The following is a 26,103-nucleotide window of genomic DNA, read 5'->3' as shown; positions in this document are numbered from 1 at the left end:
CGACCCGATGATGTGGGTGTCTCCCCCCGACCATGCTCGGCTCCCCAGGTGCCTCTGTGAATAGATTTGAGGCCCTGGAACCTGAGGGAGAGGTGTGTGCAGGTGTGGAGGGAGGTCCACCCATGAGGGTGCCTTGGGGGAAGCGGTCACCCCCACGCCTCAAGACTTCCTCCACCCGGAAGGACAGAAGGGTGGTGGTCATAGGTGACTCCCTGCTGCAAGGAACTGAAGGCCCTATATGCCGGCCCAACCCTACCTGCAGAGAGGTGTGCTGCCTCCCTGGGGCACGGGTCAGGGACATTGCTAGGAGACTTCCCAGACTGATCTGCCCTTCTGACTACTGTCCACTATTGATAGTACAGGCTGGCAGTGAAGAAGTTAGTGAGAAAAGCCTGAAGGCTATCAAAGATGAATTCAGGGGGCTGGGGTGGGTAGTTGAAGGAACAGGTGTGCAGGGAACAGGTGTGCAGGTGGTTATTACATCTGTACCTTCAGTGGCAGGGAAGGATACTGGGATGAGCCTAAAAACCCAGCTCTTGAACAAATGGCTTAGGAGTCGGTGCAAACACAGGAGTTTGGTTTTTTTTTGGTCACAGGGCAATTTACTCGGCACCTGGCATGATGGCTGCAAATGGAAGCAGCCTGTCTCCACGGGGAAAGGGTTCTAGCTGAGGAACTGGCGGGACTTATTGGTAGGTGTTTAAACTGCAGGGGGAAGCTTGGTGCCAACTTTGAATTTGATCTGATAGCCTCCCGTGCATGTTCTACATTTATTCCACCCTCCATCTTTCCCACAGCCATACACAGGACTCTGGGCAGCGGATGTTTCTGTTGTTGTTGTTGGGGGTCCGGCTGCCACCTTGAGGTACTGAGCCAAGCTGCCACCTTCTGTGTGAAACATGAGGAAAAACCGCAATTCTGAACCCACAGCACCTCAAAGCCCCTTCAAGAGCCCCCAGCCACTGCCCTAAGCCCTCCAGGTCTCCCTCCTGCCTCCTGCCTGCTTCCGCTGCTCGGCACCGCCGGGCGCAGCCGGGCTCCGTCCTCTCCGCGCCTCCCTGCACGGACCGATGGCCGCGCACGGGATCGCCCCGAGCCTCCTCGTCTGCAGGCTGAGCCGCCCCAGCTCTCCCGGAATCCCAGCCATTTCCCACGCGGTGCCGAGGAGGGGAGGGGATGCGGGGGGAGGAACGGGGCCGGCGCTCGCAGTGCTGCGACACGGCCGTTTGCGCCGCCCCGTCCTTACCCGGCGGTGGGCACGGACACGGGGGGGGGGGGCGGGAGGGGGCGGGGGGTGTTACCGGAGCTGCAGAAACGACCGCGGGCAGAAGCGCCTAGAAACGAACGGGAAACGTTTAATCGACGAACGCACAGAGCGACAAACAGAGACACGACCGCGTTCCAAGCCGGCTCCCGTCCAAACGGCGACTGCGCAGGACGGCTCGGTGCCGACCCGGGAGGGACGGGCCTCCGCGCCGCCTTCCCCTGAGCGCCCGGCGTCCCCGAAGCACGGCGCGGGCGGCGGCGAGGACACGGGGCGGTGGAGCGCCGCAGCTCCGCCAGCACCATCGCCGGGGCCCCGCGGCCGCAGCCGCAGCCGCCATTGGCGGAGAGGCCGCGCTCGGCCATTGGTCGTGCCGCGGAACGGGGCGGGCGCCGCGCGCGGGGTCCTTTCGTTCCGCGGTTGCGGCGTCTTTGCGTCATCGCCGCGCGCATCCCGGAAGGCCGCGGCCCGGCTGCCCACGCCGATGCCTGTCGCCGCGCGCCCTCTCCACCGCCCGTCAGCACAGGAGCTGCGGTTCTGGCGGCGGCAGCAGGAACTTAGCGCAGCCCTGCAGAGAGCGGTCCGGCAGCACGGGAAGAAGAAGACGGCCGTGCAGTGCGAGTGCCTCAGCGGTGTCTGCAGCAGGTTTTTACTGCAGGCCTATCCAGTACCGAGAGCAAACCAGGCATATACCGTCAAGGCACTCACTAAACTGATGTCTGCCTACGGGACACCTCAAGTCATCGAGAGCGACCAAGGGACTCATTTTATGGTGCAACGATACAGTGCTGGGCAGAAGAAAATAACATTGTGGCGTTTCCACCTGCCGTATAATCCAACAGGGGCAGGCCTCATTGAACGTTATAACGGTATTCTTAAGGCTGCCCTGAAGACAGACTCCCAGTCCCTGCAGGGGTGGACGAAAAGGCTGTATGAAACCCTGCAGGATCTGAATGAAAGACCTCGAGACGGCAGACCCAGTGCCCTGAGAATGTTGCAGACGACATGGGCCACCCCGCTTAGGATCCAAATTACGGGCACTGATCATCAGGTAAGACCCCAGATTGGTAACAAAAATAATCTTCTGCTCCCTGCCCCTGAGAGTTTAAATCCGGGTACCCATAAAATAAAATGGCCCTGGAAGGTGCAGGTAGGACCCAAGTGGTGTGGCCTACTTGCACCTTGGGGGAGACTATTGGAGGTGGGAGGCTCAGCAGTCCCTCCAGTAACAGGTACATGGCCTACTGATATTGTGGTCAACACTCCGATCTTTGTCGCTAAAGGGACCCCCATCGTGTCCCTGTGGCAGATCAGGACACCTCCTTTGGTGCCTGATATCGTTACGCACCGCAGACCAGAAGGTGTGGTACAGGCGGCCAGGATGTGCCCCAGTACAGGTGGAAGTGTTGACCCAGGATAGAAATACAGCCTGTATCTTGCCCTGGAGAGCAGACCTTCCCCTCCTGGTACCTCTGAAACATCTGTATTTCTGCCCGTGAGTCTGTGAGCCTTCAGGATCACCAGAAGGAATGAAATGCCATCAAGCGTTCCAGTGTTGCTGTCAGATCACATACAACACCTGGTGATGGTCTGCATGGGACTGATGGAACATAGGATGGACCTGCACCGCACAAGTGCATGCCCTCCCCTGTTTCCCCACTGGCTGGGTACTCCAGGTTCACAATCTTATCAGAAGGCTTACAGCCGGGGGGAGGGTGGGGAAAGGGATGATGCCAGGCCTTTCGATGTCTCTCCAAGCGCTTCCTCGGGCAGGCCATCTCTTATTCGCTGGTTTGCTCTCATGCAGGATATTTTTGCAGTGTGTGTGACAAAATATACACACATACACCTACATACAGAGCATGCGTTCCTGGAAAGGTTCATCTAGAGGATAAGTGATGTAAACTATCAGAGATCTTCCCCAAGTTAATTAGAAGGACTGAGATGGTAAGCTAAAGAACACAAGAGGTAAGATGTAAGGGGTCCATAACATCGCCTGGTTATGTTAACTCAAAAGAGGTCACAAGTAGCATCGCTTTGTTTAATCTTTTGCTAACCCAAGGGAGATTTATTGTTTAGTCTAACCGTTTTGTCAGCCCAGGCGTATTCTAATGAATATGTATGGCTTGGCTAAGGAATGTATCGAGACCCCACTCTGTGGTGTGCAAGCTAGGAGGAGCGATCCCCCTGGCACCCGGCGTGTGGAGCAGCACTGAAATAAACGTATCTGCTCTTTAACCTTATGTGGGTTAGAGAGTTTGATTCTGCAAATCAGGACTCCCAAAAAGAACTATGATAGCAGAGATCATGAGATAAAAAAATATATATATTATTCAATTCTAATGCAGAAACAACATTTGATTCCCACAGAACCATGTTAATCATTACTCTCAAAGTGTGTATCTACTAAAAAGCTGCAATGTTTGAGGCCTGCAAAATGATTTGCGTTCGCAGACTGATCAGTACTTATCGGTTCCTTCTTAGAAGCACTGTGCTCTCTGCCAACCCAGATGTTGTGGTTTCGTGATTTGTTTGTTGTTGTCAGTGTTCCACATCAGAACATCACGTGGACCAGCGGGAGTTAACGAGTGAATGTTCTGGTTCCTTTTGCTGCCTTTTGTGGACTCTTTGAGTGTCCTGATGGGAAGGGAGGGGGCGGCATCCCCGGAGGACGTGGAGGGCAGAGAAAGTGGCGGGGAGCTGCGGTCGGGACCCGGAGGTCTGCCCCTCTCCGTCCGGCCTGGCTCAACGTCTCAGCTCGCCGCGGAGAAAGCGCGTGCTTTCGTCGCACTATCGCGATTTGACTCTCACTTTTTGAGTCCTGTCTCTCTCGTTTTGTTTGATTTAGTTAGATTCAGTAAATTACCCTTCCTCAGATCGCTGCCGTTGTGCCAGCTCTCTGCCCTTCCCCCTCTCCCGGAGCGCACGCAGCCCGGGGCCGGACGGCTGGCGACAAACCATTCGTACCCTTTTTCCCTCTTCTTCCCGGGGCTGTGCCCCCCCGTCACGGGCTTCTATCTAAGAATAACCCATGACACCAAAAAACACCGGCAGTTCTAAGGTGGTTCGTTTGAGTTAGTGCATCTATCCAAATCTCAAGGGGAAAAAAAAAAAGAACAAAAAAAAAAAGGAAAAAAATGCTTTTATAATCAGAAATTGAATTGTTCCCTAGTGATGCAGACAAGAGTTGATTTTTTTGCATATAACTTTACTTCCGGAAACAGGGAATGTATTGTCTCCCCTCCTGTGATTCTTCAATCCTATCAAATGTTCAGTGAAGACCTTTAGAAATGTGTCCGTTACATTTCTCCATTTCTAGTTTCCAAAAACTACAGGAACCTTAGCTGCTCAGATGCCATGTTAGGAAAAGGCAGGCGAGAAGGGATGAATCAGGTCTTTGTCTAATGACTTTTCTCTCCATGAAAATAAAGCTTTGACTGAAATTTAAGAATTTAATCTCACCTATCATCTTCAGTCTAAGGTGGCTGATAGGCCACCATTTCACCACGGAGGGTGCTGAGAAACAAGTTCAGGATTGCCTACAAATGGAATAGAATGATTTGATAAACAGCATAAAAATTGTTGCAAAAAAAAGTCAAAAGTCATGCTCTGTCTAGGAAAAAAGGAAGGAACCAAATCTCTGAATCCAGTGGGTAAATATACAGCTACTTGGTATTATTTGCAGAGAAGTAAGAATTTTAGCGCTTTTGAATTTGTCTGATTCATTTCTCCTTAGTGTTGGAATGATCAGTTTTTGGGTTACCCAGTAGATGAGATGTACTCTTAAAATGAAATTCTACAGTTTCTTAGAAGCTGAGAGAAATCATTCTAAACAGAATTTATGAAAAACTCGGAGCATACAGTATATCATTCTGATTACAGAGGGAGAGGACAAAGTGAGCCTACATAAAAAAGAAAAAAATGAGAAGGTTTGTGAGCTGTTACTTCATCGGTGCATCCAAGAGCAGCTTCCTGTTACTCTACCTGATGAAGCAGTATCTTTTCTCAGAACCAGACCCAGGTTTCATCCCAGTTCTCCCCCAGTGTGATGCTGACATCATGCAACAAGGAGAAGTAGCATTTCACCCCCAGCACAAGGGAAATGTGAGGCAAAAGGGCAAATCATTTAAAAAGAATGAGTTAGAAAAGACACACCAGCTTGATTTGTTGTTGCAAGGATATTGCCATGATCAAAGTACCTACTGAGAGGTACTGAGAGAGGAGGAAGGATGGAAGGATTTGGGTGTGAGTTTTCAGGATTCTGAGCAGTTCTGTGCTCACTGCATAATCACCTCAGGCCTCGCAGGGCATTCCAGTAGCTCTTCTATTGTTCTTTATTTTATTGCATTAGCGAGGGACTCAGCATTACTTACGTGAACATATATGATCCTTAAAACCTGGCAGAAGAGCAGGTTGCTCTGAAAGTAACTTATTAGAATACCAGCATCATGTACACAAAAATATTTCTGGACACATAGAGGAAAACATGATGCACAGAAAGATACAGCAAAATAATGTTCACACGTGTGGTCTACATTCTTAAAAATGTATTTTTTTCTATTTGCTCGTGTTAATGAAATTTCTATGCTCTAAAAAAAATCCCTATAGCATATCTCAAAGTTAAAAAGGCTGAACTCTTCTAGATCTGATTGAGTTTCTACAGAATCCCAGCAAGCTGTGAGAAACATTTAGCACTGCATGCAAATAAATGCCTGTCTTTTTAATCAAAAGTGACCCTGTCACTGATGGCTATGTTTCAGCTCTTCAACTAAAGGTTTTCAGAATTAAGTTTTGAGATCTGCTCATTAAAGAAAAGATCCGGCTACGGGTGGTCCTTGTACTTGAGGAAATCAGCATAAGGGAATTTGTTTAGAAAAAAAAAGTAACAAAAAAATCATAGAACCATAAAATCCTTAGAGAGAGATGATTTTGTGCTTCTAATGCATTTGGAGTTTTCTTGATCAGCAGCTTCATCAGATCCATTTGTCCTGCCTCACCTAGAACAGAAACACATGGCGCTGGCGTGGGTCTGCAGAGTTCCCCTGCTGGTTGTTTTATCTCTGCTCTGTTTTTTGTTGCAGCCCTCATGCCTTTGGCCAGTGACATGGAGAGCTCAGTCTGATGCTTGGCAGCTGAGACCACATTGATTCTCAGGACAACCTGGAAGACACCAACAGCATGATGGAGCCTGCAGTTCTGTGCTGTCCCGCCGAGCTGCAGCACTCCTGTGACAGCTCTGTCCATCGGAGGAGCACAGCAAACCCAGTGCCCTGCTGCCCTTCTCCCTGGGACATTCCTGCCCGTGCTGAGCAGGCAGCGCCATTCCTGGCCTCTGCTGCTGGCTGCAGGACAGTGCATCCCTCTGCACTCCTGAGCACATGGAGGGCACTCTAGGTGAACAGCCTCTGCTGGAGATGGCAAACAGCATTGGCAAGGCCACAAGGCTCCTACAGAACCAAGGTCTTTGTCCACTTGGCTATGGTAGTAGTGTCTACTACCGAGGCTCGTGAGGGGACATGCTGTCATGACACTGGGGCCTTGCAACCCCATAGGGTGACCAGGAGGTGTCATATCATTCTCCTTCACAGAACATTACAGACCATACTTCCCACTGACTGTGGAGGAGCTCTGGACCTTATGTGAGGACCTCCCTTCCCAAGATCTGGAGCTATGGCTAAGCCATTCTGTCTCATCACATCAGCCGAGGGCTCTTCTCAACATTAAAGTCATTGCATGGGGCCTTTGCCTACTTGTAATCATGATCTCTAATTACCTGCTCAAAAAAGACCTTCAGGAGCTTTTGTCAGTAATGGCCCCCACGGGAGCCAGTTGATACTCAAAGACACTTCAGCATTTCCTTCGTTGTGTGGTTACATCAGCCTCCTCTCAGTATCTGAAGTTAACAGACTCCGCAAACATGCAGTGGGGCTCATTACAGTGCAGAAAGACCTAACAAGCATTTCCTTCAAGTTATCCAGACTTGTCCAGTTAATTATTATGGTTTCAAGGTTGTAGATGAAGAGAAAACTTCCTAGGATAATTAAAAAAAAAGAGTTAATCACGTTTAAGGTTTTTTTTAATTACTTTTTTTGTTAATCTAAGAAGTGATTGAAGCTTTCTTCATTTTATAGTTTTCCCAGGCTGTCTCCTAAGGAGGTCTGGACAAGTAACTGCATGGACAACCTTGCTCTCCACTTCCCTTCTCCACCACCTCATTCATGAGTCACCTCAGACTTGCATCATTTTTCCTTACAGCAGGTATCTACGCTGAATTCTACAGATTCTTCCAGTTCCTTTGTGGAAATGTACACTTTCTTTGTCTTGCATATCTCCCTATGGACTCAGAATTGTGTGCACATAGGCTCTGGGCACTGGTCTGTGCCAGCTACATTCAATCAAACTTTACTACAAGACTGAGTTTCACAGGAAGATCAATTTAGAAAGCAAATATTTTCAGTGGATCAGAAAGTTCACCTGAGGTGAAATTGATAAAAAAAATTAAGAATTATAGCAACTGTCTTTTCACAACCTGGTGTGCTCAGTGGGATGCTTCTTCCTCTTGTTCTCAGAAAACACTTGTCGGAAGCAATCTGCCGTCCTCTTCCCACTAACAAATTACTCAATGGAGTATATATGTGGGAGAACTCCGTTCATACTCCATGTCTTCTAGTTTAGACAAGAAGCTTCTCACTGAGATGTCCTTTCTCATTGACTTTTTCTGAAGGTTTTTTATTTCCCGTTGAGATGTATTTATTATAGCAAGGAGCCCAGGCCTCCCTATTCCCAAGTGCCTCTACACTCAGTATCTGATGAAGTCCAACAAATACCAGGCATTCTGGAGAAGAACTATTTCAAAAAGAGAGGTGAATAAACCTTTGCTATTTTATACCCAGGTAAAATGCCATTCAGGAAACTATTTCTAACCATCCTTTGGGCATTTGCCAGTAGAAGCAAAGCATGTCACTAGTGATTTTGAAACATGAGAACAACACAGCTCTCTTCACACACCTTTGCAAGGGGCATTAAAAATGACAGCTGGCCTGCATGCAACTGAGTAAAACAGTCCAGTTTGACAATGTCTAAGTGAGCATTGGAAAGACTAACTGAAAATCCAGACAAGACAACCAACCCGGCTGCTTACAAGTTCTCATGTCACCTTCCCTTCAGTACCACGTGTGCTGTGCTGAGCCAGCAGTGCAGTAGGTCCTGGTGACACCTTTCCTGAGCAGTGTCTCTTTCTGCCATCTGGACTTGTGCATTTCATGGCCCTGCAAGGAGGCCAGGTCCTTTTGGGACTCTGGAGGACTTCAGCCGGAGTTCCTTGCACAACTCGCTGTATTGGATGGTGGCTCTAAAAGCAGCTCAGCTGAGTGTGCTGTGCTCTTACAGAGTAATTCACACCTTGCATAGCTTGATTCGTGAATCATAAGGCTGTCACTTTAGAACAGAATTATGGTTGCAATCAAGGCTTTCCAGTACTTACAGCAAGTATCAAAGTGAAGTTGTTGCAGAGTCTGCCCTGCTCCTATTTTCCTCAGCATGGAGGCTTATGTTAAATTCTACAATGTGGTGGATTACCTTCTGTATGTGCTTTTTTTTCTTTTGGAACAAGGAAGCCATTGTTTTCTCGATTGATACTGAGATGTAAATATTTTTAAATGCATTGTTCTAAGGGCAAGAAAACATTTTATTGATAACACTTCATGCTGAGTCACCCACTGTGTGTTTCTTTTTTTTTTTTTAGTTCTTTCTGTTCAGATAAACCCAAAATGCATTAGCAGTAATTTAATATTATAGATTTCTAAGTGGGTCAAAAAGATTCTTCAAGTAAATTTCCAGTCCTCTTTCTCCCTTTCCCTTTATCATTTGTTCTTTTTAGACTAGAAGAGAATAAAGAGAGCTTTTAGGAGTTTTATTATTATTACTACTTTTTAATAGCAAATAAGTCCCCTTAATGCTCTAACATTACCAGGTGATAAAATTGTGAATTTGCCTTTAGGTGCTAAGTGTTGATACAGCTTTGTATAATGGTTGGAGTTTAAAAAGTGAGAAAACATATCAACTACTCCTCAAACCAAAAATAGGTTAAACTCAGGTAATCTTTCTTTTCATTCTTTTTCTGGTGCCCTTTGCTTATTGCACTAGTTCTGCTACTGGTAGCTGCATTGCCCTCCTGTGTAACGTTTGCTGTCTTGTGTGTCAGCTGGTATGGAACGCTGAGGTGTGCTGACTGCAGGAATAGTATGGGAGGTGGATCTTTTCTTTACGCTTGCTTTTTTTTCTTCTAGTCCCTGCTTCTGCAGGTTGTGATTCATGTATGGTTGGTAGATGGCCAGGATTCATTACAGGAGAAAATGACGCACAAAACCCTCAAATGCTTTTAATACCTTGTGACATCAGCGAAAATAAAGGAATTTCAACATTCAGCTGCAGAAGGGTTGTGCTTGTGAGTGTCTTAGCCCTGGAATTTCACACGGCAGCCCGTTGTAGTCTGCTTCAGTATCAGAACCTTGGAATGCTCTCACTTTTTTTCACAAGAACTCTATCTGAAGTTGTGGCTTCTTATGAAAAACTGAGAGTTTAATAGAATATTGTGAATGAGTAAAGTGGGATTAAAATCTCACTGAGATGCATTTCTAGGGGATTTCCCTTTTTGTTTTACTAATACTTGTGATATAGCATAACTGTCTTCACAGGAAATTAAACAAATGAAGCTTGGAGGCTTGGAGTTATTCTTATGAGCTGTTCTACTAATTCACCACTGGGGATTATAGTTCAGAAAAGAAGAGAGTGATCAGTAGTGGGATCACAGTACTGCATTTCCGACTGGTGTTGTAGCAGTAGATGCGCTGTTATGTCCAATATTGCTATCACCTGGCTCACCAGAACCATGACATGGGAATACTGAAGGTCTAGGGAGTAGCATAGATCAAGTTGAGCCAAAAGGTGAAGAGGGAGAAGCACAGAAAACAACTACTGTTCCACTTATGCACTGCTATGAAAAGACAGGTATTTTTATAAAGCACAAAGTAATGCCATAGCCTGTGTAACAGCTTGTAAGTCATGAGTCAGAGAGCAAGAATTAGGAAAATTTAAAAAATAAAAAATAAGATTTTTCTTTTCTTTGTAATTGAAATATTTCAAACTGTTTTCAAAATCATTCTCTTGATGCCAGCCCCTTGAGCGTTAAATAAACTGAGTATGATATTAAAATAAAAAACATTAACATTATAATGACACTACTTTTCTGCTGATGCCCTTTTGAGTCACTTGAGACAAATCTGAGAAAGATTTCTGCTGTGTTCCATGGAGGCAAAATGAACCAGCTGCATAGGTCTCTTCATTCTTACAGAAGCTAGTTCACAACATTGCCCCGGTAAGAGCATGGGAAAGCATGCAGCTGCCTGCTTTGTGTCCCAAGTGGGATTGCATCTATGCTGATGTGTCCAGGAAATCAAAGATCTCCACTTGCAAGGAAAAGGTCCTCCTCCTTTGTGCTTCTCTCCCCATGTTGGCTCCTGGGAGCTGTGCCTGAGTAAAGGGTGCAGAATTTTGCCTGAAGTGAAGATCATGCATGAACAGTTAGGAGCACTGTGTTGTATCACGGTCTGCTGACATAAGGCTTCACTTGAACATGTACTGAAATGCACTTGCTAGGGCTACTTTGTACTTTTTTGTACTGGACAGGACCTGTTACCAATCTGGAATTTTGCTTGGGCAGGCTTTGAAGAGTTGTTGAGTTTGCCAGGAGTGTCCTTGTATGTGATAGCTAAATTCTTCATAGCATAGCATGAGATTTTATTATTATTTTTTAATAACAGCTATACTTGTAATACTTCTGTTTTACAGCCACACTACACATTTAGAACAGATCCAAGATCTTCTGCAACCATTCGGCTGTGTTTCTACCTGTTAACAATTCTGGCTTTCTGGAAGATCCTCAAATAACAAGTTATAAAACTTTTTTTAAAGTTATAAAACTCGGTCCCAAGACAGAGCCTTGGGGGACGCTGCTCATTGCCAGCCTCCACCTGGACACAGAGCCATTGATCACCACCCTGTCTGCAGCCTTCCAACCAATTCCTTATCCATCGGGTGGTCCACCCATCAAATCCACATCCCTCCAATTTGGAGATAAGGATGTGGTGGGGGACCGTGTCAAAGTCCTTGCTCAAGTCCAGGTAATGACATTGATTGCCTTTCCCTTGTCCACTGATGCCGTCACTCCATCACAGCAGGCCACCAGATTGGTCAAGCACGACCTTACCATGGTGAAGCCGTGCTGGCTGTCTCGGGTCACACTCTCATTCCTCATTTTTGGGTCAATAACAAAAATATGTTTAGGTCATTATAAATGGCAGAAAATTCCTGAAATCATTACTACCCAAAGGTAGCAGAAAGCTACTGCATACCTGGGGTCACCATCATATTCTGTTCAGTACCATAATGGCACAGGGTTGGTAATCGGAAATAAACACTGTGCTACTACAAGTGCTTTTCCTGCTATTGGTCAACAGTCCACAGTAAGCAAGTGCTTTTCTAAAACTCTCATGAGACTTCATGTGTTTCACCTGGAACTCACTGCCCCTTGACCTGTTGCTGAGCATAATTGGGAGGAGCCTGGCTCCCCCTCAGGTCCTCCCATCAGATGTTTATATACGTTGACATACTTCCCCTTGGAGCCTTCTCTTCTCCAGGCTGAGCAGCAACTGCTCTCTTAGCCTCCCTTCTCATAAAGGATGCCCCAGTCCAATTCAAAGGCCTTTGCAGGACTTGCCCCACTAAATTCACGTCCTTTTCATATTGCAGTGCCCAGTTCTGTACTGGTCACAGTTCAGCAGAATTTGCTTTACCAGCGCTGAGCAGAGAAGAACAAACACCTCCCTTCATCTGCTCCCCCAGGAGGCTGTTATTCTTCTTTGCAGAAGCAGCACATCGCTATTTCATGGTCAGCTTGTTGCCCGTGTGGATGCCAAGGTCCTTAAGGTTCTTAAGGTCCTTCTCTGCCAAGGCGCAGGGCCAGTCAGCCACCATCCCCTCCCATGCTGATGCAGGGGTTATTTCACGCAGTGTGCACAGGGTCTCATGCAGAGACTGGCAGATTGCTCGGCAGTTCGCGCTGGCAGGAGGAGCTGGGAGGAGGAGCACCCCACAGTATAGAGGGTAAGTTCAATAGGTGATTATCTCCTCCTAAGTACATGGCCCTCATCCTCTAATTACAGGATTAGCGCCCTCTGAGAATAGAGACCTTAGCCGTCCTAACCACTCGACAGAGAGCTATGCAATGAAACAGGTTAAAAAGTCACAGGGACTAAAAGGACAGAGCAGAGGAACTATATTCTGCCCTCAAAGAGACAGCTTCTACCGCAGAAGAAAACACAAGATCCATGCAGGCAGTATCCATCCCATCACTGACAGGCTGACGGTAAGAACTCAAAGGAAAGGAATGGATGGAGGCAAGTTGATGCTGAGGGCTGCAAGCAAAACCCCTTCTTGCCTACTCCACCCACCCAGTGCTTCTGTAGACACAAGGATCTGGGATAGATACTGAAATAGCTGAGCTATTACAGCATGCAGACCAACATGAATGATTGTGGGTGACATTCATTTTGGTGTTTGTTAATGCTTGATCTGGAGATCAAGCATGCAGAGAGAAGCTTAAGACAGCCAGTGCCCATTTTTAGTTGAATTTGGCAAGGGACTTGAAGGGTGAACAGAAGACCTTCACACATACATAAGAGCAAAGGAAAGGGTAGGAAAATGTCTCACCGAAGACAGGACAGGAGTCTTGTTAACAAGTTAAACAGAAAAGCCTGAAATACACACTCCCTCAACTCAGTCTTCTCTGCTAAGACAGAACTTTGGGTATCCAAGGGCCCTGAGACCAGAGGAAAGCCCAGAGCAAGGAAGATTTCCTCTTGCTAGGGATCATCAGGTTAAACAAACAGGACACCTATAAATCCATGGGCTCTGGTGAGCTGCACCCATGTGCGCTGAGGGAGCTGGAAGACATTGCTGTTAAGCCACTCTCAATGTTCTTTGCAATGTCATAGAGAGTGGGAAAGTTCCCCAAAGACTGGAAGCATGCAAATGTCAGTCACATGTTTAAGACCTGCAAAAGCAAGTGTCTGAAGGGCCAGTCACCATTCCTTAGGCATTCTCCTAGTCAGCTGACACAACATAAATTAGATAAATGGCAGGTGAGATTGATTGAAAATGACCAAATATCAAGGCTCAGAGTGTGATGACTGATATCACAAGGTCCAGATGGACATTCTTGCTTTGCTTCCCAGGGGCTGATGCTAGGTGTTATATTCTCTAACCTCTTCGCTAAGACTCTAGACAAAGGGGTGCAGTGGAGGTCAGCACCACGGTCTGCTCTAAGCAACAATAAGGTGATAATAGGGTCACAGTGATCAGTAATTTCTCTAGACCCAGTGCTGGTCTGCATTCTTGGTGATTTATTCCCCTTAAGAAAGTAAGAATTTTCCTTTTCTATCTTTTCAATTTCATTTGCTCACTGCCCTTTGTTCTTTCCCCACTTCCCTGCACTCAGATCAGGTCAGCCACATCTACTCTGACCAAACACAATTGTATGGGGTTTGACTGGGATGGAGTTAACATTCTTCATAGCAGCCTATTAATTAGCACAGCAGCTCAGACAAGAAGGTAACATTCATTCTGTGCACACTGAGCTGAGGCAAGAGGAATCCAGCTCCTGTGTCTGTGAGGTACACAGCAGGGGCAGCTGAATCCCTCTCCAGCTCCAAACTACTGATGAGAGCAGAGATGCCCACAATGAATCAGGCAGATCCCTGCGCTGCACAGGGAAGAGATTGCTGCCTGACATTGCCCCGGCGTGCTGCCTGACAATGGGTAAGGGATTCCAGAGGGGAACACGGCACCTCCTGCATACCACCAGCACACCCTGGGAGGGCAATTCCTGCAGCGGGAGTCTGTGCAGTGCTAGAGAGAGTCGGTAACGATTCCTTCAGCTTGCTTCAAAGTGAGCTCTCCAGGAGGGGCCCTGCTGCTTTTCAGGAGCTGTGAGCCCTGGAGCCTCAGGGACATCTCCAGGGAGGTTGGTTTGGGGCATAGAAAGTGATGCCTCGGGCTGTACCTCTGCTGCTGAGCTGAGCTGTGCTTTCTGAGAAGCAGGGAGCTGCTGGCAAACAGCAGTGCTGCAGACAGACAGCTATGTCCAAGAGCAGCTCTTCTGCACCAAGAGCTGGGGACTGGCCTGCAGCTGGCACAGGGAGAGCAGGGAAGGAAAGAGGTGTTAAAGGCTGTGTGGAAGAACTCCTCAGTGCTCTTCACACAGTAAGTTTGGCTGAAGGCAAGGCAGATGCAGTACGTTGAGAGATCACCTGAAGTTAGCATATCCCACTGCTTATAGGATCTTCTGGGAGTGTTCCCATCATTTTTCCATCACAAAGGAGGAGATCCTGCTCCAAGTCAGTGATTCCCTGCTCCAGGCAGTGCAGGGTGGGATCTGTGAGCACAGGTAGGCAGGAAATGTGGGAACAGAGAAGCAGCTCCCATCAGGGACGGCTGCAGGCAGCAGAGATGCACAGGCTGTGGGAAGGAACTGCCATGGGAGGGGGATTCTGGCACCTCCTGGCTGCGCCCTGCCATGCAGATGCTTTCTCTGGAGCAGTTCTTCCCTGGTCTCTCCCACTCCCCCAAGCCATAGGGTCTCAGGCAAGCATCACCAGCACAGCAGCCAGAGCCCAGAAGAGAAGCTCCCACACTCTGTCTGTGTGTGCCCCTCTTCCCTTGACAGGAACCCTGTGGCATGTCACTGTGATCCACTTTGGACCGACTAAAGCAGTAGGGGAGGAGGGGAGGATTTGGTCATCATTCAGACACCAGCCCAGTGGTCCTGCTGTGCAGCGGTGCCTGAAGGAACAATGACCAAGTGTCCTCCTGATACTGCAGTGTAAGGAGCTGGGATACAGGGACACCCCAGCTTTAGGGTATGCAGCAGTGTCTATGGGGCATCTTTCGGGGCTGTGTGCTGCTCTCCAGAAGTACGCAGCTTTCTCACTAGATCTTTGTGTTGCCTAGGTGACCCACAAAGGACACACCTCAGTGCTAAGGCCATGTAGATGCTACTGGATGGCTCTCTGTGTGCAGACAGAAATGAGGCCTCTGTATTCCTGGCTAGGAGGGAAGAGCTGAGGTCCTGCTCAGACATCTCGAGGAAAGGACGATTCTTTACACTGCACATTGACCCAGAGTCTCTGCTGCACCCAGAACAAGGTAACACCTGAGCGTGACCATCCTGCAACTCACAGAGGTGTGACACAGCACAGCTGGGAACAGGGTGGATGGACAGAACTGCTCTCCTCACTCTTCACCAGGGGACAGTCAGCTTGCCTCCTGGAACCCATAGGATTTCCCTTGGAGTCCACATGGCTTTCAGCTACCCAACACCTCTTCTGAGAGTTATGGGGACAGCTGTAATAAAATAAACCAAATAAAATCCCCTTAGCTCTTCTCTGCAGTTGGATGAGTTGAAAGAAATGGCACAGAAAAACTCAGTGATGTTATAAGCAGAGTGAATCTGAGTTTCCCCCCACGTTCCTCTTTCCCTTCTGCTGCGTGAGAGGAAGGGCTCCTCTGAAACCTGCAGCAGCCTCTGTTCCCAATGGCACTCTCAGCACCAGCCAGAGATCAAGTCAGACAGCTGCAGAAAGTTTCTCCTGAAAAGTTTAAGGCTCTGTGTGGGGGGTTGCTGTAAGGTTTGCAAAGTTTTCTTCAGATAAAGCTGATAAACTTTATATATCATTTTCATCAGAAAACTATGTAGAAATGTACAATGGTAGCTCCATCACCAAGCCTAGCCTGTCTTGTTCTCCTTGAACTGGCCCCAGCTAAACAAATGTCCAACAACACCTTCCTCCTTCCAGTTCCTCCTCCTGCCATTCACAGATGTGGGAGCTGCAGATCCTGAAAGGGCCTATAGGAAACCTGAGGTGGGACTTCTTATAAGGGCACGTAGTGACAGGACAAGGGGACATAGCTTTAAACTGGGTGAGTTAGACTTAAACTAGATATTAGGAATAAAATCTTTCCTGTGAGGGTGGTGAGACGCTGGCACAGGTTGCCCAGTGAGGTGGTGGATGCCGTCTGTCTGGAAGCGCTCCAGGCCAGGCTGGATGGGGCTGTGAGCAGCCTGGTCTCGAAGGAAGTGTCCCTGCCTGCAGCAGAGGGGTTGGAACGAGGTGATCTCCAAGGTCCCTTCCATCCCAAACCATTCTGTGATTCTATATGTCAGTTTCATTTCTCATTTTGACAAGCAGGGAATATCCCCGCAGGGCAGCTGGATAGAATCTGACTAATTCAGTGCAGGGATTCAAAATTCCCCTTCAGATACTTGGGCAGCTCCATGTGTGTAGTCGAACAGGGTCGACAGGGGCCCCTCGGCCCCTGGGAAACCATGGCAACAAATGACCTGAAGATAAGGGAGAAGAACAGGATAGACCAAATAAGGAAGAAACAAGACATTCCACATGTCCATTGGTCAGGTAGTAGCCCTAAGGCATGGGGAAAAGTTTTAAAAAGGACGCGCTCCCTGCAATAAACGCCATTTTACCACCCACCACATTGGTGTGCACCGAGGTAGATGGACAGACCGTTGAGTCCCTAACGAAAACGAACACCTGTATGAAGCCTTTTGCAGGCGGAAGGCTTCACATGTGCCAACAGGTCTGGTTGGGGATTAACTCTCCTAAATCCAATCCTAACACCTCTTTGTCTTATCCTCCTTGTACAGGTCTCCAAGCCCAGCAGCAGCAGTTGTCCAACAGCAGCTCCATCAATGAGTTTCTCCTCCTGGTGCTTGCAGACACGCAGCAGCTGCAGCTCCTGCATTTCTGGCTCTTGCTGGACATCTGCCTGGCCGCCCTCCTGGCAACGGCCTCATCAGCACAGCCGTAGCCTGCGACCACCACGTGCACACCCCATGCACTTCTTCCTCCTCAACCTCGCCCTCCTGAACCTGGGCTGCATCTCCACCACTCTCCCCAAAGCAATGGCCAATGTCCTTTGGGACTCCAGGGACATCTCCTTTGCTGAATGTGCTGCACAAGTCTTTTTTTTACTATTCTTTTTTGATGCAGAATACTTCCTTCTCACTGTCATGGCCTACGACCACTACGTTTCCATCTGCAAGCCCCTGCACTACAACATCCTGCTGGGCAGCAGAGCTTGTTGCCACCATGGCTGCAGCTGCCTGGGGCAGTGGGTTTCTTTATGCTCTGTTGCACACAGCCAATACATTCTCAATACCATTCTGTAAAAGCAATGCCAGTTCTGTGAAATCGCCCAGATCCTCAAGCCCTCCTGCTCAGAGTCAGACAATCTCAGGGAAGCTGGGATTATTGATTTTAGCCTTTGTTTAATCTTCGTGTGCTTTGTTTTCATTGTGCTGTCCTATCTGCAGATCTTCAGGGCCTGCTGAGGATGCCCTCAGAGCAGGGATGGCACAGAGCCTTCTCCACATGCCTTTCACCTGGCTGTCTTGCTCTTTGTCAGCACTCTCATGTTCGCCTATCTCAAACCCCCCTCCATTTCATCCCCATCTCTTGACCTGTTGGTTGCAGTTCTGTACTCAGTGGTGCCTCCAGCAGTGAACCCCCTCATCTACAGCATGAGGAACCAGGAGCTCAAAAACACAGTGAGGAAATTCAGAGGAATTCCATGGTGTATCCAAAATTATTAGAACAATCTTTTTACTTTCATTACTATTTCCTCATACTTGGATTAAGATTTAAATACTTTTATATTCAAATTCTTAGCCTCCTATCTGTTCATTTTTTTTTACCTAGTCATGTCATTACAAGTCCAACTTGAAAACTAGGACTCTGCGGTCCTAACAAAGTTCAAAAAGTTCAAGTGCAATGTGTTGCCTTGGGCTGGGGCAAACGTAGAGATATGTGCAGATTGAGAGATTTCACTGAGAGCAACCCTACTGAGAAGGACTTCTGTCTGCCAGAGTTCTGGTGGATGAAAAGCTGGATGTGAGCCAGCAGTGCGTGCTTGTAGCCCTGAAGGCCAACTCATCTGGGCTGCATCAACAGAGGGGTGACCAGCAGGACGAGGGAGATGATTGTCCCTCTCTACAAAAACAACCAGAGGCCTGGATGTCCCACCCCTGGAGAAGTTTGGGGTCAGGTTGGATGGGGCCCTGGGTAACCTGATGTAGTTTGAGCTACACTACCTTTAAGGTCTCTTCCAACCCTAAACATCCTATGATTCTATAATTCTATGATCTTGTGTACCTGCAGAACCAGGCTTCCTGTGCAGATGAACACAATGAAGAAGCCAGCAGAAATTCTTTTGTCTCAGCTCCCATGTCTCCCTTGTCCTCTTGAGCAACCCGCATATGTGGGAGAGTTTCAAGGAGCCAGGAAACCATCTGCCACATGGAGCAGCAGACCTGGTGCCCCTGTGGTCTGCCCCTCAATGCCGGCTGGGCTCTTCCTCTCTGCTGCCTTTGAGTTGGGGCTGTTGCTTTCCTGAAACCATGGCCATGAGCAGCAGCTGAATGTGGTCTTTTGAGCACTGCTCTCCCTCCACTTCCTTGCTCTCCTGTTGTGCCTCTCCATTCCTGTTAGTCTTCAGTTCTCAATTTACTTGATAGCAGTCCTGCTGTCTCTACAGTAGCATACCTAACTAAAGGCCTGCTCAGGGCAGAGCCAGAATCCAGGCCTCTTTCAAAGCTGGTGTCAGCAGTGCACACAAGGAGCTGCTCTCTGCTCTTTTGTTGTCTGGGGCTCTCCATGAGCTGAAGTACACAGGCTTACAGTCCCACAGTGATCTGCTAGTGACCAGTCACTGGACCCAGGGCTCCCTTCTCAGTGGCACTTGTTCAAGCAGACAACAAATATTTGTTGACTTATCTGGAGCGTGATCCAGTACAGACTTTTTGAAGCCCTGTGGGTCAGATCTGGTTCAGCACTCAAGTGCCCTTTGTGACATTAGAGGCACCCCACGCTCCTGCCAAGCACTGTCCTTGGCTGCAGAGCCTTTAGCACTAGATGCAAGATTAGATTAGATTAGATTAGATTAGATTAGATTAGATGGCAAGAGGCAGCAGAGATCTCCATCCATCTGTGTCTGCTGCCCACCCTGAGCAGCATAACCTGGGCAGGGTCACCACAGATCCATCACTTCAGAGTAGTACCACCAGATCAGGGCCTTGTGGGGAACACGGGGAGGGAACCAGGAGCAGCCAGCCAGGCCAGCATGGACAAGCTGCCCTGGACAAGGCTCTCCAGGAGCAGGGATGGCTCTGGAGAAGAGCAAGAGAGCATTTCTGTGCCTTCAGGGAGGGACAGGTGAGAAAGAGAAAGCTATTTCTGCAGGCATTTGCTGGGGGCAGGCTGTGCTGGGCCAGGACTCTTGTGCTAGGCTGAGAAGAGGATGGCACTGGCACAGGCAGTCTGTGCTGGGGGTCTTCTGGGCCTGGAGCTTCACCGACCTCTGTTTCCCCAGGCCACAGCCCCAGCCTAACAGCTGCTGTGCCTTCAGAGCTTCTGGGCTGTGGTGGCATTGCATACCCAGCGGTGGGCACTGCCACTGGTCTGCTGGGCTGAGCTGGGTTGGGAAGAGGGCAGGAGGTGGGGAGAGCTGGGGAAGAACCGGGATGTTCCCAATAGAGGGAAACACCACCATTAGCTGAGCTGAGACAGTGTGCAGGGTGAGAATTTGCAGCAGGGCTTTGTGGAGCAGATTCAGGGATTAGGGAAAGAGCCGAGATTTGCAGATGCAGGAGAGAGGAGGTCAGTCTGCAGAGGTCACTAACAGCCTTACACAACCAAGTCAGTTTTCTTCTGACTGAGATACTTTTGGGACTGAGACTTAGAAAATAACCAAGGTTGAGACAAGGCATAATATGCAATATCCTATAAAGTTTTTCAGGAACATTTCAGGAACATTAGTTTCTTCCCAAAATCAGAAAATAAATTATTTTAAAAAAAACAACAGGAGAGCATTATAATGATATATTAATGACAAAATAAAACTTAGCTCTGATTGCCATCAACAGGAACTAAGAACAGCTGTGAGCAAGTTCTGAGATTCATTTCTTTGAAATGATAATTCTGAACTCGCAGTTATCCTTCCTCAAATTGGATGCTTCTCTGGGAGAGATTGGTGTGCAGGAGTTGCTCTGGTTGGTACACTTCTCCAGTCAATAAACAAAAAGCTTGGGCTTCTACTCAAACAAATGAGGGGTGAGGAGAGACTCCCTTGGGAAGTACAAACATAGGACCTGTGACCAAATTGTGAACAGCTCTACCAAAGGGGAAGATTTCAATTAGACATTTTGGAATACACCTTGCTCAGACTTGCAAAACTGATGTGGTGTTTCAGGAAAACTTACCAATAGCTTCCATGCTTACTCCTCGTTTTCACAAATGCAGCGTTTCCTTTGGAAATTAATTTGGACAAAAATAAAGAAAACCAAAAGCCTGTTTTCCTGCGCTTCTGTAAATCTGAGCCCAGAAAAAAAGAAAAAATAAGTAGATAAAGTTCTTATGGAAATGAGACAAGATTGTCATTCTGGTGCTGACCTCCCCGTCATATGCATGGATAATGCAGAGAACAGGCTGCAGGTGTTTCAGCAGAACAGCTGCACTTACTCCTCGATGCCAACAACCACGGTAAATCTAACAAACCATGCAAAATCAATTCATGCTACAAAGCAACTGAAGGTGAGAAAGCTACTGTGAGACTTTTCACTTCTTGAACCTGCACTTGGCCATCACAATGTAGCATCAAACTATCTTCTGAGACTTTGGAGGAAAGTTTTGTGTGGCATGTGACTACTTTGACTACACAGTTATGATTGAGCCTGAAACATCATTTCATGTAAGCAGTTCAGCAAAACCTGTACGCTACTGTCTGCACAGAGCTCTTCTGAGTTCCTCCCACCCCTCCCCTCACTGTCCATTATTTCTACAGGCCATTTTTTTCTGCAGAGAGCAGCATAGCATTTTTACTTTATAGTTCCAGTGTTCTTTATGTGGCTAATGGAGAACTCTGCAATGTAGAATGAAGTAATGGGAACTTCATTCAACTGGCTGATTTAATAGTTCAACCCTCCACATCAGACCTTGCTCTCTCCAGAAAAACCTTTGTGTATTTGTCATTTACTCATATTGTTCCACTTCAAGTGTGGTAGCCAGCATTTCAGAAATAACAAAGAGAAAAAAAATGCACTGAAGTTTTTCTCTTGCAAAAGATTTTTATTTTACAGTATTGATAGAAGCAAGCAAGAGCCTTGAAACCATTACTGCAATGAAAATGCGACCCCAAGTCTGCTCCTCAGCTTGCTACCTTGCTCACTGTAAGGGCAAGAATGCTTTCAACATTTTTAGTAATATACTTAAGGTTAGAAACTCACTAGTGAGCACATAGAGAAGGAAGGCAGTGTACAGAGAACAGCAATCCCAGCCTTGAGAACGCTCCGCTGCAACAGACCACTGTGGACACTTCTGTTTTATCATCAAAACTGAAACTAGAACTGCATCATGAATGGAATTTATTACCATGGGCAAAGTATGACATTGGTGTAAATTATAAATGAACCAGCAGAAATAAGTGTTGGTCCCTGTAATTTCTGTAGCTAAAGCTAGTTTATCATGGAAGATTTACATACTGCTAAAATCCTTGCAAAGTTGTAGTATTCATTCTTTCTAATAAAAATTTGTGGAACGAGATATATATTGAGCTCCATGAGGTCTTTGCTTGCAGTAAGACAGCCTCGTTAATAAATAACCAAATTAACTTTCGAAAGCATCAGTTGAGCATCAAAGCAAAAGCCTGAGAAATAACTGAAACCCACCTCAAACACAAAACCGTTTTTCCCTCTGAATTAGCAAGCGCATGTAAGTCAGCTCCGACTGGCTTCCAGTGAGGGTTTCCCAAGTGTCATGGCTGGAGGCAAGGATACGGCCTGTGTTTCTGCAACACTACTATCTGAGACATATCTTTCAAGGCTCCACACCCCAAGACTGACTGTTTAAAATAAAATCTGTAATTCCTTACAACTACAATGTACTTCTGCGAGAATCCTTCTTTGGTTTTTTTTTTGTTTTTTTTGTTTTTTTTTTTTTTGGCTCAAAGCTTGCTTCCTGAGGTATTTTGTGTGATAAAACTCTGATCGATTTGTTGAGGAGGCAAGTGATGGGTGCTAACCGTGTGACAATCGATATCGCTTTGGGAACATTTGAAAGCCCCTTCCTCCAGAGCTGCTTGCCTCTGGAAGAGAGCACTCGGGAGTGTTCACTGGCTGAAGATCTGGCCTGTGACTAAACAGCTCCAGCTAGGTATGGGAAAACTGGGGAATGATACCATTGTGTCCCATGAAAAACAGGATGCAGATGGGCATCCCTGCTCCCTCTTATCTGCTGGCAAGGCCCGGAAGAACAAAGGAGTTTCTGCTGAGATCCCAGAGCCAGAAGCTGCCACTCCAAGGAGAGCTGACTCAACCACTGTGGATTTGAGCTGTCACTCCAAAGACAGCTGACTCGGCTGCTTTGAAACCATTGAAAAGGGGCCATCATTGCCACGGTCGTTGTCATCGCCGTCATCAACAGACCAACTCTGTCTGGCCACCCACCCTACTGAAGATCAATGACTGAACTACAAACCACGCTGGATCCATGGTGGTGATCATCTCCCTCTTGCTTCCTATAAAGACTCCTTGCTTCTTCTTTTCTTCTTTCCTATCTTTTCTATCGCCCTCCTTCCCTTCCCCATTACTCTAATTCATAATAGTGTCCGTCCTCCCCTTCCCCATTTCCCTAATGAAGATTTGTAATAAACTGGTCGGACCAACATTTGAACTGTTGTTTCACACCGAGTAGATAGACAACAAAAGAACCTCCTCTCCCTCCTATAGATTGGAGTGAGACAACTTCTTGAGCAGGGTCTTGACAGGAAGAAGAAGAAATGCTGCCATTAAGCAGAGACAGAAAGGGGCAGAGGCAGTGGCCTGCCCTCTCCCACCTGCGTGCCTCAGAACTGGGAAGTTACCCAGCTCCCTGGGGTGGGAGCATAAACCTACTTTCATAGTTCCAGCATCGAACAGAATCCCTTGGGAGAACAAGACTGAGGGCTTCCATGGCTCTGCCCAAGCTGAGGTGGGCAGACAAGACAACAGCAAAAGAGGAGAACTCACATCCAGTTACACTTCTGGTTTCTCTTCCCTAGACCAAGTTAGTGCTCCAAGATCCTTCCTATCTAGCCATCAACTCAAGGTTAAAATGTGGCTCCCCGTCCTTCCATATGTCTTGCTCATTTCTTCCTGTGGACAGGACCTCTACCCTGGCAGCACCCTGAGCATGACACTAAGTGCTCCAGGCACACAGGTTTCCAAGTGATGCCTAGCTTATCTAATGTGCACCACTTAACACACTCCTCCCTGTCACCACAAATATACCATCAAAATCTTAAGCATCTGGCTTGATTACTGGCAAATCTACATTTCTGGTCTTGACTGTCTGCTCTCTCCATTTTTTATATTGCTGACCAAATAATTTTCTCAGGCCAAGACTTTGAATCTTCCACGCTTCTCTTTGCGTCACTAGGTATGGATTCCTTGAGATTATTATTATTTTTTTTATTCCTTTCTCTACATGCATAAAAGTTCATTCTCAGCAGAACTTTTCCTAACAGATGGTTTGGAAAAAAGGGAGACAGAAGTATAGAGAATGAATGAAGGACCACTCAGTGCCCATCTAGAATCATCTTCACTGAGTCAGTCTGCCCTCCAGCAGGTCTGCATGGATGAAAGAAGGCAACCGAGCTTCTCCAGCAGCTCTGCAACTGTTGGTTTCAATCTATGTACCTTTAACTTCTCCAAATCCCTACTATTGTTCCTCTAACTTAAAGCCTGTCCATCACTTTACCCAAATCCTTACTCCCTCGCTGCCAGTCCCACATATTCCCAACACCCCTGCTCTTTTCCAAGTCTCTGGTGCTTTGGAATAGGCAGAGCCTCAAACTAAGGCAAAAAAAAAAAAGAAAAAAAAAAAAAAAGAAAGAAATTGGGTCACCAAATGCTTTTGAACACAAAGGTTGAGGGAACAGAGCATGGTTTCCACGTAATGCCCACCACGAAAGCCAAGCAACTGGCTTGGTTCCAACTATTAGATGCTGTTACCACTCTGAGCTTTTAATTCTCACTGTGTGTTTCCCATCCGTCCCTTGCACCTTGTTCCCTCGTTTTTGGCGATCATTGAAGCAGAGCTGACATCACACTGGGCTTGATCATGTCAGATGGATCACTGGCAGCTCACTGCTTACCAATGAGCTGTACCTGGCAGAACATTAAGGCCTGGAAATGCTGCCATAGCGGTTGCAGAGGGCTGCATACTTCTGCTCCCAGTTCCTGCAGACAAAGCAGTAGCCTGGTGTTGGTTAGGGCAAGCTTCTCCTGCCACAGCTTGATGATGATGGATCTGGAGATGATCTACAAGGTGAACTTCCACACATTTTACAGAAGGTGGCAGAGAAAAGCAGCATCTGTCAGTCTTTTAGGAGAGCCCTGGGGCAGGAGAAAAACTTGTTTGCCCTAGCAGCTCATTAGCACTAAGGATTCATTAAAAAGAGGAGCTACATAGCAATTGGGATTGAATAGACTGACAACCTGTTAGCCCTCAGAACTCATTAGTATTGAGGACTCATAAGCACTAGCAGCTCTTTGGCACTTTTGTGTGAAACTCTTACATTTTAATAATGGATAAAGTGAGTCTTTAATGGAAAATTTTATATTTTGGATAAAGTGAGCCCTTTATAAAAAAATCTTACCTTCTAACTCTCCCCTTTTGCATTTTCCTGTGCCAAAAGCAGGTTTCTGTGATCCATCTCTGGATGTGGATGCTCTGGGAGGAGAAGTCCTGCATGTCAATCATGAGGTCCAGCCTTGTCCAGCATGAACATGCAGATCCTCCTCATGTTGAGCAGTCTCTGCTTGAAGCACCAGTTCAGGATGACCACAGTGTGTCAATGACAACGTGCTCCTCCAGTTTGGAGCCCAGGGACACTGCTAGGGGCAAAAGAAGGCAAAGAGATGGGTAAGGGAAGTGCAAAAAAAACGGAAAAGAGGGGTGAAATGTGGGGGAGAAAAAAGAAAAAAAATGAATGGGAAAGGAAGAAACAAGGAATAGTAAAGAAGTGCACAAGGAACAAGGAAGGAATGGACATGGGGTGGGAAAGGAAATGAGAAAGGGATGGGAAAAAGGACAGAGAAAGGGTCGGGCAAGGAGCAAGCAAAGAATAGTAAAGAAATTGGAAAGGAACAAAGAAGGGACCAAAGAAACGAGGAAAGGAATTAGGAAGGAAGGAGCAACAGGAGGAGCAATGAGAAGGACAAAGGGGTCCACGTGTCTCCTGTTATCCCTGCAATAACTCCGTTACTCCAAGATTCTGTGACATTCACTCGGATTGAACGCAGCACTGAGGTGTGGAGGCGGCACTGCGTGACAGCAGGGATGACAAAACCCACTCGGAGGGTGGCAGCGGTGACAGCAGGGATGACACAGCCCCTAAGGTGACCCCTGGATCGAAAGCCTCTCAGGAGGCGGCAGTGGGTGACACTGGGTGAAACCTGGGTTGACACAGAGCCCCAGGGAGCGACGCTGGTGACACCAGGGAGCGACAGTACCTCGGGGCGGCACTCGGTGTCCTCTGCAGCCCCCAGCAGCCTCTGACCCTTTTTCGCTGCCCCTCCAACGCGACCCTTCCCACCGCTTCCCCCCCGCCCCTCCCTCAGCCTTCCTCCCTCCCTCCCGCCCTTACAGCCAATGGGAACACGCTCTGCGGCG

General features: G+C 47.5%; 1 protein-coding gene and 2 long non-coding RNA genes across 4 annotated transcripts; 2 read left to right on the top strand and 1 right to left on the bottom strand.

Annotated features, from left to right (window-relative positions):
* The first annotated feature begins 1,070 nt into the window (after window positions 1-1,070).
* On the top strand, window positions 1,071-8,968 carry LOC125684800 (uncharacterized). The gene is made up of 2 exons (XM_048927240.1): window positions 1,071-2,315; window positions 3,072-8,968. Exons 1-2 carry the CDS (start codon window positions 1,071-1,073, stop codon window positions 3,150-3,152), a joined length of 1,326 nt encoding a protein of 441 aa, XP_048783197.1. The 3' UTR covers window positions 3,153-8,968.
* A 5,108-nt stretch (window positions 8,969-14,076) lies between these two features.
* LOC125684981 (uncharacterized) lies at window positions 14,077-24,324 on the top strand. Its single transcript, XR_007373364.1, has 2 exons — window positions 14,077-15,526; window positions 17,043-24,324. It is a non-coding gene; the product is annotated as an uncharacterized LOC125684981 (long non-coding RNA).
* LOC125684980 (uncharacterized) lies at window positions 20,825-26,040 on the bottom strand. Of its 2 annotated transcripts, none has more exons than XR_007373363.1 (3): window positions 25,944-26,040; window positions 25,088-25,325; window positions 20,825-24,824 (listed from the first exon to the last, which is right to left on the bottom strand). It is a non-coding gene; the product is annotated as an uncharacterized LOC125684980 (long non-coding RNA). The 2 variants fall into 2 exon arrangements; XR_007373362.1 differs by having other exon boundaries at window positions 21,421-24,668.
* Between the last annotated feature and the right edge of the window lie 63 nt (window positions 26,041-26,103).

The sequence above is a fragment of the Lagopus muta genome, chromosome 26 (genome assembly GCF_023343835.1).
Source record: "Lagopus muta isolate bLagMut1 chromosome 26, bLagMut1 primary, whole genome shotgun sequence".
NCBI lineage: Eukaryota > Metazoa > Chordata > Aves > Galliformes > Phasianidae > Lagopus > Lagopus muta.
The sequence above is the reverse complement of the archived record's forward strand: the minus strand, read 5'-3'. Positions and strand labels throughout refer to the sequence as shown.

What these genes read in the sequence shown, in the direction of transcription:
- LOC125684800 (XM_048927240.1), top strand. Translation starts at nt 1,071, where the DNA reads ATGGCCGCGCACGGGATCGCCCCGAGCCTCCTCGTCTGCAGGCTGAGC. An exon ending in TTACGGGCACTGATCATCAG is followed by an intron (nt 2,316 to 3,071) that starts GTAAGACCCCAG and finishes GCTCTCATGCAG; the next exon opens with GATATTTTTGCAGTGTGTGT.